Raw genomic sequence first — 10,862 nt, forward strand, 5'->3', positions numbered from 1 at the left:
ATCTTGGGACAATCTCAGAGACCACATCTCCCTGTAACTGTGTTCCTGATAGCCAAGAGCACAGGACAGAGATGTGAGAAAGTGTGACAAGCAGAGGCTTAGAATGAGCACTTCCAAGAGGGACCCTTGGATTCTTCCACATCACTTTGAATTCCTAGAAAGTTAAGCTCACCTGCTTGTGCAGAGGAAGCCGGTTTGAAGAATAGGAGTGAAACAGCAGGCGTGAGAAAGCCGTATCAACGCCAAGGGGTTGTGCCTAAATATTTGCACACGTGTGTCTGTGGAGCAGACATCCCTGACGCTGTGCGTACACGTGGGCATAGGCAGCCACCCCACCAACAGAGGCAGGGAAACCCGCTCGGTGCGAGCTGTTGTCATGAGCACCCTGGGCCTCGCAGCTTGCCAGTGAGCACAGACTCACAAGCCACCCCCCTATCATGGCCTGAGCTGCAAGGCGCCCAGTCTGGGTCAGCACCGTGCACCCCCCTGCAAGAAGACACACCTTGGGGAGGCCCCATGGAGCCAGCACGTGGACAGTCCTGCCTTACCTGGACAGGGAAGGGTAGTAGAGCATGAGCAGCCCCTCGGAGCAGAGCAGGGCAGCCAGGCCCCAGGCCATGAGGTGGTAGAGGACGATGGTGCTAGGGGAAAAGCAGACGGGCCACAGCTGAGAAGGTCTAGTCATGGAAACCCACCATCTCCTGCACTCCCAAGACTCCGAGAAAAGACCTCGGCAAAGACTTCCTCACTGAGCCTCTGAGTTGTTCTTTCTGCTGAACAACTTGGTGGCATTCAGTCCAGGCACAATGTGATGCCGTCTCTATCCAGTCCCAAACTGACAGGGTCCTCACCGCATAGGCAAGCCTGCACCCATGGAGCAGTCACTCCCGTGGCTCCTGCTTTCGGCCTCTGGCAACCACGGATCCACATTCTGTCCCTGTGGATTCGTGCACTCTGGACACTTCATCTAAATGCGATCATACGTAGGGCTTTTGTGTCTTGCTTCTCTCACTCAACATAAGCCTTCCAAGGATGAGGGGATCAAGGCATGGGTACCCTTAAGTACACAGCTCACCCAGTAAGCAAGGTACTTCTATCCCCCCGTCTTCCTAATACATAAGCATCTGAAAGCCAGGTCCACGCCCAGAGGGCCCCTGAAGGAGTGGGTGGTTAAGATGTAGCCAGAGAGCCAGCTCCCCACTCCCCACGCCCCACCCATGCTACATAGTTAACATTCTTGGGCCGTCTCTACCATGTACCACACCCCAGCCTGTTCCCCCAAAGGACTCGTGGGCAGCCAGCTTACAGGTGGCGCCAAGAAGACCAACACCTTCAGCACCCGAGGAGTGATCTGTCCCCACCCAGCCTTCCACGTGGCTCCTCCATGTGATTGCATGGGCTAGGGGTCCAGGTGGCATGCATGTGGCACCATCCTCACAGATCTGTCAGACTCCAGGCAAAGAGTGCAACCCCACCCCACTCTCATCAGTTTAACTCTGAAAGCCCAGCTATGTGGATACAGGAAGCGGTCAGGGATCAGAGAGAAAGCATGCCCTTCTCCAGGGAGAGAAGAGGGAAGGGAGACAGAGACAGCACTTAAGGGATGAGCTTACGGGAGAAGTATTTCACAGCTGGACTGCAGGGAGGTCACAAGGAAACGACTCAAGTGTATTTTGCCTCTACATTATACAACTAGTTCTGGAGCGGCCTGGGAATGGCTGTGTCCTGCCTAGACGCCAGAGCTTTGCAGGAGGCTGCTGAATTGAGCAGTCTCTACATTGCAGACCTTACCCTGGGGCTGCAGAGCGCTACCCAGGTGGGAGAGACCAAGCCAGGGGCCGGGCCAGGCAAGGCCACGGCCTGCTCAACAATTCCCTGGCCCCAGCTGGCCGCACAGGGACCAGGTCACACAGGCAAGCAGCTCCTTCAATCATTGACACAGCCCGAAACCCACAAGTGGGCAGGATTCTGAACTCCAATCAGCCACGCCAGGAGCAGCCTGGGGTTGAAGACCCTGGTCTTTGTGTTCCCACCGCTAGAAGGTCCTCTGGGACGCCCTTTTGTCTCACACTTTCATTCTTAGAGCAAATAGTGACTTCAATTCAGGCCTTTCACCAGGGTCTCCTTCTGTTGGTGAAACCTGCGATCCCACACCTGGGACGAAAGGGGCAGTTTAAATGTTAACTTTTCATGACATTTCTTAGGATTTGGATGGTAAGAAACATTTCTATGACAATCCAAATGCCCAAGAAAAGAGCCAAAGACTGGGAGGATCTAGAAGAACCTGTGGAATTTAAATCTAGCCATTCCTGGAAAGCCTGGCCCCCTGCCCTGATTTCCTCAGTCCCAGCCCCCACCACCACCTCTGCGAGCTGCAGTCTCTGAATTGCCACCTGCAGATAAACTCCACCCTGCATTTGCTCCTGCCTTTGGGAGGCGTCCACATGTTTTGCATCCTTGGACATCTGCCTCCTGCATGGTGGACAAGCCCTTGGAAGTCACCCTCTGCACGTCCACAGCCTTCTGCTTAGCCTCATACTGAACTGCCAGGTGAGTTCCAAACACTCTTGTGGTGTGAAGAGGGCTCCATGATGTCCTGTCTTGGCTTCTCAGGACTCTATCTGTCCTCCAGGTAGCTTGAAGGCTGCCCTGTCCAACCCCACATTCCCAGGGGCGGGGGTGAAGCAATGCACCCTCCAAGGATAGTGTGAGGCATGCACTTTTCCCAGCTTCCTTCCGGTGTTCAAAGGCTCCTCTTATCTCCAGAACTGGTGGTCTGCAGATCTCTGGCTATGTCATAGCTCTGATCCCTCCGAAAGTGAGCGAGGGAGCCATCAGACAAGGACACACACTCACACTGGGCTTCTGCAGGGACAAGGCCTTCTCATGCTGCTGGCTGCCCACCCAACTACATTCTCCCTTTTCCTCTTAGTAACATAACCTGGCTGGCACAGAGCAGCAGCCTGCTTGGTGAACCAATTATATTTCTTACCTCCTCTTGCAGCTAATTGTGGCTATGAAATGAAGTTCTGGTCAATAATACGAAAGTGGAATTGTTGTGTGAAACTCCCAGGTAGACTGCTTAAAGGGAGGCCCCTTTTGCATTGTTCCTGTCCTTCTTTCTGCTGTCTGGAATGCAGACGTAATGGCTGGAGCTTCAGCAGCCATATTGGGTTTCGAGTATGGAAGCTTGGGTCCCTGATGTCCATCATGAGGCCTAGCTTGCTTAACTCTGGCTTCTTTTAGCATGATAAAGAAATTCCTATCTTGTTTAAGTCATTTATTATTTTATGGAGCCAAAACTAATCCTCACTCATACACCTGGTTGGCTACCTTTGACCTTAACTATCTTTCCTAGAGAATTTTCATAACCAGAGATAAGTATGTTCTACACAGATGTGTAAGATCTTGGGAATAAAGTAAACAGGTGGAAGGAACAAGCACAAAAACAAAGAAAGTATTAAACTTCAGACCAGTGAGACCAAAGTTAATGATGTCATATGCTTCAGGAATATCAATGGTTTTAGAGCAGGGATCTACTAAGATTGCCAGTGTTTTCTATAGCCTGAATATATCCTTATTTGGTTACTGTATTGATATTAAAAGTGAATCATTCAACAAATTGTGCTCAGACAACTCGATGTTGACATAAAAAAATAAAGGTGGACCTTTTCCTCACCTACACACAAAAATCAGTTCAAAATGGATCACAGACCTCATTCAAAGTGCTCAAACCATAACACCCTTAGAAGAAAACATAGGTATAAATCTTTGTGACCTTGGGTTAGGCAATGATTTCTTAGATGATAGCAAAACCACAAAACACCAAAAAATTAGACTTCATCAAAATTAAAAACTTTTGTTTTTTGTGCTTCAAAAGATGACATCAAGCAGGTGGAAATACAAGCCACTGAATGCGAGAAACTATTTGTAAATCATATACATAGTATGGTATTTGTATCTAAAATAAATAAAGAACTCCTATAACCCAATAATAAAAAGACCAAAAGCCCAATCAAAAATGGGCAAAAAAAAACCTGAACATATGTTTCTCCGAAGGTACACCCATGGCCAAGAAGGACATAAGATATTCAATGTCATTAGCCACCAGGGAAATAAAAACCACGATGAGATAGCCCTTCACATGCGCTCAGATGGCTACAAACTTTAAAACCAAAACACACACACAGAAAATAAGTGCTGTTAGTACACACGTGGAGAAGTTGGAGCCATCCTGGATTGCTGGTGAGAATGTAAAATGATGCAGCACCTTTGGAAAGCAGTTCAGCACAATCTTACAAAGTTATGCACAGTTACTCTATGACCCGGGAATTGCACTCCTAGCTATGCACCCCTCAGTATATGATGAAAACATGTCCTCACAAACACTTGTATACCAATGTTCATTGCAGTATCATTCCTAATAGCAAAGAATGGAAACATCCTAAGTACCCATCAGCTGATGAATAGATAAAATGTCTGTCTATTCCCTACAGTGGAATATTATTCAGCAGTGAATAGGAACAAAGTCCTGATAGAGGCTACAACATGGATGACCCTTGAAAATGCTATGCTAAGTTTAAGAAGCCAGACACAAAAGGTCATATATTGTACAATTCCAGAAAATGTCCAGAACAGGCCAATCCAGAGACAGAAAAAAGATGAGTAGTTGGGAGGGCTGAGGAGAACAGGGGAATGGGGAGTGACTACTAACTGGTAGAGAGATCTGGGGGCAGGGGTTGAATAAAACGTCATAAAACTAGATGATGGTCGCTGTGAATTCACTTAAAGACAACGGACCTTATACATTTAAATAGCTGGACTGCATAAAAGCCAGCAGGGTCCCAACCAAGGGGAATGGTTTTACAGAGGCAAACACTGAAGCCCAGAGAGAGGGTAAGCACTTTGCCAGCAGTGGCTGGGCGGGAATTCAAACTCACAGGCACCAAGGCAAGAACGTCTGTGTGACCCCTCACCAGGCAGCCCCCGCATTCTCAGGGGTCACAGTCGATACAGACCTCGAAGACTTGTTTCCTCGACCATTTAGACTCGCTCAAAATTTTGTTTATGTTCATGCCTATTCTTTTTTAGTACTTGCCCAGTTTCCAATATTTAATGTACTCAATCACTTGTTTTCAGGGTTTTAAAGCCTCGATTTTTGACTCTGCCTTCAGCGTCCTATCAACATCAGTGGCCTTGGACGAGCGTGACTGTCTGCTGAGACTTGCCCGCGAACCCTCCCGCCGGCCAGGAAACAGGGCAGGAGGCCCCTGTGTACCTCAGTCCCGATGACCTCCGGATCACCAGGTAGGCGTCCACCGCATAGCAAAACAGCCACCAGAAGCAGACACTGTAGAGCAGCTGGATCCACACCTGTATTCAGGGAGAGCAGATTACAGCTCCAGGAAATGAGCCAAGGTTGCCCTCCTCCCCCCACCCCAGGCCACACATGACAACCCCTGGACACACGTGGGCAGTCCTGGAAACCAAGCATGTGATGTGGCCGGGGACAGGCGTGTGTCTCTGTCCTTGGTCTGCTCAGCAGATTGAGCCAGCAAACCCTGCCTTCGAGTGCACTGGTACCAAGTGGAGCAAGGTCTCAGATGAGCAGCTTAAACTGGTGCAAGGCTCCCAGGGTCTTTGAACAAGCAGCTCTTTGGCTGAGGACGAAGGAGTGGGCGGGAAAGACTCAGAAACGCCTACCCAGTCTAAAGGGGAAGGGGGAGGCTCCTACATTGGAAGAAGCCCGGGAACCATATGCCTCTTGGTGTGACCTGTAGCAGATACCCCATCAGGATGCAGCTGGGAAGCCACCAAGTGGAAGCAAGGAGGGATAAGCTGACAATCCTGCTACAGATGGTGGGGCCCACACAGCATCTGTGGACTCAAGACCACTCACTGCAGTGGTAACTTGCAGAGTTGGAGGGGGAGCGCACAAGGGAGGTGTACTCACAGCACTCCCCACGCAGAAGATGGCGGGCCACATGTCTGTCCCATTCCCAGCAGAGATGTGTCCCACGAAATTAGGGAATCCTATCCACACCGCAGACCGGACAACGATACCTAAGGGAGTATTAAATGCCAGAATTAGATGATCCTTTGTATCTGGTCCTAATTCAGATCTGAAGCTGACTTGTTGCTCTATAAAAGCAACATTGGAATACATAGATCGATGGACTGATTAGTAGACAGAAAGGGAGAGAGGAAGGAGAGGAGGAAAGCAACATCCCTGTTGGACTGTGCTGGAATTTCTACTAAAACCATGATTAGCCATTATCATGTCCCTGTATTTTGTGTTTACTGTGCTTTAAGAAGAGATTGTATGAACAACAATCAGTACTTCTCAACTATTCAACTATATATATATTTTTTTTTCTTTTTCTTAAGTGAGAAGCGGGAAGGCATGGGCCCCAGCCAGGATCCACCTGGCAACCCCCTTCTGGGGCTGATGTTCTGCCCATCTAGAGCTGCTGTTCCGTTGCTTGGCAACTGAGCTATTTTAATGCCTGAGGCAAGGCCATGGAGCCATCCTCAGTGCCCAGGGCCAACTTGCTCCAACCACGCCATGGCTGTGGGAGGAGAAAAGAGAGATAAAGAGAAGGGAGAGGGGGAGAAGTGGAGAAGCAGATGGCCGCTTCTCCTGTGTGCTCTGACCAGGAATCAAACCCTGGATGTCCATATGCTAGGCTGACGCTCTACCACTAAGCCAACCAGCCAGGGCCCTCAGCTATATTTTTTAAAGGCTTTTATTCATTTTAGAGAGGAGAGAGAGAGAGAGAAGAGAAAAGAAGCATGAAGCATCAACTCCCATATGTGCCTTGACCAGGCAAGTCCAGGGTTTCGAACTGGCAATCTCAGCATTCCAGGTCAATGCTTTATCCACTGTGCCACCACAGGCCAGGCCTCAGCTATATTTTTAATCACCATGTTAACTCTTATTTATACACAAAAAAGAATGATTGAAAAAGCACACTTCTGAAGTTTAAAAAGATACTTCTCTCATTGTTTTAAAAAATGCATTTAAAAATTTCACAGATTAGCTGTTGATCATTTCCTTCTGACATTTACTATTTGTGAGTTTTTCTTCCTAGTAGACCCAGATACCTAAATCTCCTCAGACACATACACACTGAAGTATAGATCAAGGTTTTTGGTTAGGTAACGCAATACTTTTTGTTATATCATACACTAGGTACAACATTTGTGTTTAGGCACACACTAGGTATACTACTTTGAGTTTAGGCACACACTAGGCAATGCACTGCTAAAGGGGAACTGTAAACAGCACAGTTATATACTATATATACGTACTAGTGAACACTAGTACATAGTGAGATACTCTAATGAATATATATCATGTAATACACTAAATATAACTATATAATACACCAGTAAAGTTAACTACAAACACGAAAAAAGCAATAGACCCCCCCCATCAAGGCACTGCTAACAAAAATAATGCTTTCTTCTATACACTGCCTTGACCTTGTGAGCATATAATACTCCTTTCAACTCAGTAAACATCCTATGAGGTAAGCCTCCATAGCTGTTATTTTTCAGTGAGGGGTCAAGTCATCACGCCTTCCCAACTTCCGCAGCTGTGTATTTGTCTACTTCTTGCATGCACCTCCCTTCTCAAGGTGAAAGAACATTGCATAGGTTATTTCGTGGACCCCCAGAAGAACTCTGGGTGCATCTTTATTTCTGGGTATTCAAATTACAGGAATTAAGTTACTGTTAAGAAAGTTTCCAAAACGATTTAGTAGAATGGGGAATAAAAACAATTTTGGAGTTAATCCCTGCACCAGAATGACTAGAATAGTAAGGAAATGTTGCTTCCTGTCATTCTCCCTGTAGTCTGAGAAAGTGACTCAAGGTTCCACAGTGTTTATCTGAAGCCAAGGTTCTTGAGTGTCTCCAATTACACTGGCAAGAACCGGAGAATCGGGCCCTGGGACACACAGCCACCTGTGCCCAGACACCTGCTCAAGGTGTGGTATGAGCTGAGGTGTGTGGCCATCCCCTCAGGTCATGAAGGTGGAGGGCAGTTCAATTACCACCCGTGGCCATTGCTTCAAGAGCAAACATCACTGAAAAATACCATTCCAAAACCGGTCAGCACCTATCAGCCAGTTACAAAGGGTGGACAAGTATTTGGATCCTCATTCAGACAAACCAACAGCAAAACAGCATTTATGATACAACCGAACATACATGAATGATATTAAGAAATTGCTTCTAATTATTTTAAGGGGATAATGATATTAGTATTGTACATGTCTGTTAATTCATATCTTCTAGAGCTGTATGCTGAGATCTGTGTGAATTAAATAAGAATTGTGGGATTTGCTTCAAATTAATTAACTGGTGAGCAGGATAAGGGAACTGGCTATAGATGAAGCCAGACCATGGGTACAGAGCATTTCATTATACAGTCTCCCTGCATTTGTATATATTAGACATTTCCTAACATAAAAAGTTAAACAAGGTAGCCGGCAACATCTAGCCTGAGATCTCTAAAAAGTGCCATGTTATAAAGGTGCCATGCTATCGTTTAAAGCAGGGTCGGCCAAGCTTTGGCAAGGGCCAGGCAGGAAATATCTTAGGTTTCCTGGGCCTTCCTTTGTCTGTCAATCTTCACGGTGGCCTTCGTAGGGCTCTGATGCCCCAGACCATGGGCAATGCCTGTTTCTGTTCCTATAAATGTTCACTTATGGGCACTGGCATTTAAATTTCATGGAATATTTACATGCCAGGAAACTTATTTTTTACTAAAAGAAAAAAATTTTTAATGTAAAATCATTCTTAGTTCATGATCTATAGAAAACAAGCAGTAGGCAGAATTCTGGCCTGCAGTTGCCCAGTGGCATAAAACCCAAACATAGGAAAGAAAAAAGGTGCTTTCTCCCTCCCTCCCCCCCCCCTCCCCCCCACACACACATTTTCTGAGTTTGGCTGAACAGCACTCAAATTTCTCTAGTAAACTTTCCATAACCAAGACAATAAACTGGTTTTTAAGAAACACATGTTCCATGGACATAACTTTTCTCGCTCATCTTGTTTTGCAGAGTCCTGTAGCCCTCCCTTCCAGTCCGGCTCCCAGGGCACCCGTTTTCTCTCCTCTGTGCTCAGAGCATGCAGATGCCCTGCCCTCCTGTGGGCCGCGCGCCCTCACCCAGGCGCCGAGCCCATTACAAAGCGCTGGCCACGCGCCCCTAAGTGTGCCCGGGCCATCCTGGGGCCGCGCGTCCTCACCCAGGCGCCGAGACCATCACAACGCGCCGGCCACACGCCCCTAAGTGTGCCCGGGCCATCCTGGGGTCGCGCGCCCTCACCCAGGCGCCGAGACCATTACAACGCGCGGGCCACGCGCTCCTAAGTGTGCACGGGCCTACCTGGGGCCGTGCACCCTTACCCAGGCAGCCGAGCACATCGCAGGCGATGACCATGCGCAGTATTCGGATGGAGGGGGCGCGGGCCGAAGCCGGTGGGGATGCCGAGGGCACCCCGTGGCCCGCGGGCCGGCGCCGGGGCAGCAGCTGCAGGAGACCCAGCGCCAGGCGAAGCGCGCCGCTGCCCAAGCACACCGCGTGGAACGCCAGCGGCTGAAAACTCATCACGAGCTGGGTGGCGGCGTCCCGCGTGGGGCAGCAGAAGGTCCCGAGACGCGGGGAGGCCATTGTCTGTGCTTGAGGACGCAGCCAGGTCTGCCAGGACCCTGCTGTGCGGCCTCGGTCATGTGCTGGGCGGGCTGGGCGGGGGGCATCATGTGCTCCAGCCTCTCCCCACTACCCCCGCCCCATCCCCCTAGCTGCAGGCTCAGTGGGGGCTGTGTGCCCTCTGCAAACGCCACGAGGCCTCACGAGGGTGATGCTGGGGAGGGCGGAGGGAGTCGGGGGGAGAAGCACTGGGGTCGGGAGGTCAGCCTTCTCCCAGTAGTTCAGTTCTCCAGCATCTCGAGCCCCCGCAAAGGGCCGTCTCCCCGCCCCCTCAACAGCCATCTCGCCCTAACTAATCTTCCAGAAAAGCCTGCCTGGTGTGCCAGACCTTTCCAGATTGTAACTCTGACATACCTAATTTGATGCCTTACACGCACAGAAAATGGTCATAAATGGGACTGGTGTGATCGCTGTTAAAATAGTGCTTTTTTTTCAATGGTCCCTCTCCCTCAAGGAAACAATCCCACAGAAGCAGGGTTTTCATTTAAAATCAAATAAATCTTAAAGAAACGGGAAACTAACCACCTACACACACACACACACACACACACACACATACACACACTTGCACCCTCCCTTTCACACCAGCTTCACAGATGTAGGGTTACGTTTTTGACATTCTGAATGAACTTTCAAGAGTAGTAGTTCTGTTTGGGGGAAAAATCATTCAAGTTTATTCAGATTTTCTTCACTGCTAGAATTTCTCAGTATACATAGGGAATCATGCTTGATTCTATATGCATAAAAGTTTCAGAATTATATCAGGGCTAATGGTAATAAACATACTGAGTGAAGCTTTAAAAAAAATAAAAATAAGAGAGCTGCCCCCAGGTTATGGCTTTTACTAACCAAAGCTTTATTTGGGGTGGGGGTTGGGGAGCCCTGTTAGATTTAATTAACCTAGTAGGCCCATTGGCAACTCCAAAGCAGACACCCTTTGACCTCTCCCCCCAGTAAATGAGCCCCTCTCTAGGTTTTTCATCCAATCAACTAAAAATAAGGGGTCCCCACCCTTTTCCTCTGTCTTCCCTCATTAAATACTTAAGTGCAAATGCTTAGGGCGCCAACCCACGCCCAGCGGCTCACCCACATTTCCACCCCAGCTTTGCAGTTTGAAGTACCTTAATGAGGGAGTTTGGGCTC

General features: G+C 48.5%; 1 protein-coding gene across 2 annotated transcripts in view; it reads right to left on the reverse strand.

Annotated features, from left to right (window-relative positions):
• GPR143 (G protein-coupled receptor 143) overlaps positions 1 to 10,505 on the reverse strand; it is a 22,569-nt gene extending 12,064 nt beyond the window's left edge. For both annotated transcript variants that reach the window (XM_066357915.1, XM_066357916.1), the window contains exons 1-4: positions 9,416 to 10,505; positions 5,954 to 6,063; positions 5,279 to 5,373; positions 549 to 641 (exon numbers count right to left, since the gene is read on the reverse strand). In XM_066357915.1, the coding sequence (XP_066214012.1) occupies positions 549 to 641; positions 5,279 to 5,373; positions 5,954 to 6,063; positions 9,416 to 9,680 (563 nt within the window). In that variant the 5' untranslated portion in view covers positions 9,681 to 10,505. The remainder of the gene's footprint in view (positions 1 to 548; positions 642 to 5,278; positions 5,374 to 5,953; positions 6,064 to 9,415) is intronic.
• Between the last annotated feature and the right edge of the window lie 357 nt (positions 10,506 to 10,862).

Source organism: Saccopteryx leptura, chromosome X, assembly GCF_036850995.1.
Source record: "Saccopteryx leptura isolate mSacLep1 chromosome X, mSacLep1_pri_phased_curated, whole genome shotgun sequence".
NCBI lineage: Eukaryota > Metazoa > Chordata > Mammalia > Chiroptera > Emballonuridae > Saccopteryx > Saccopteryx leptura.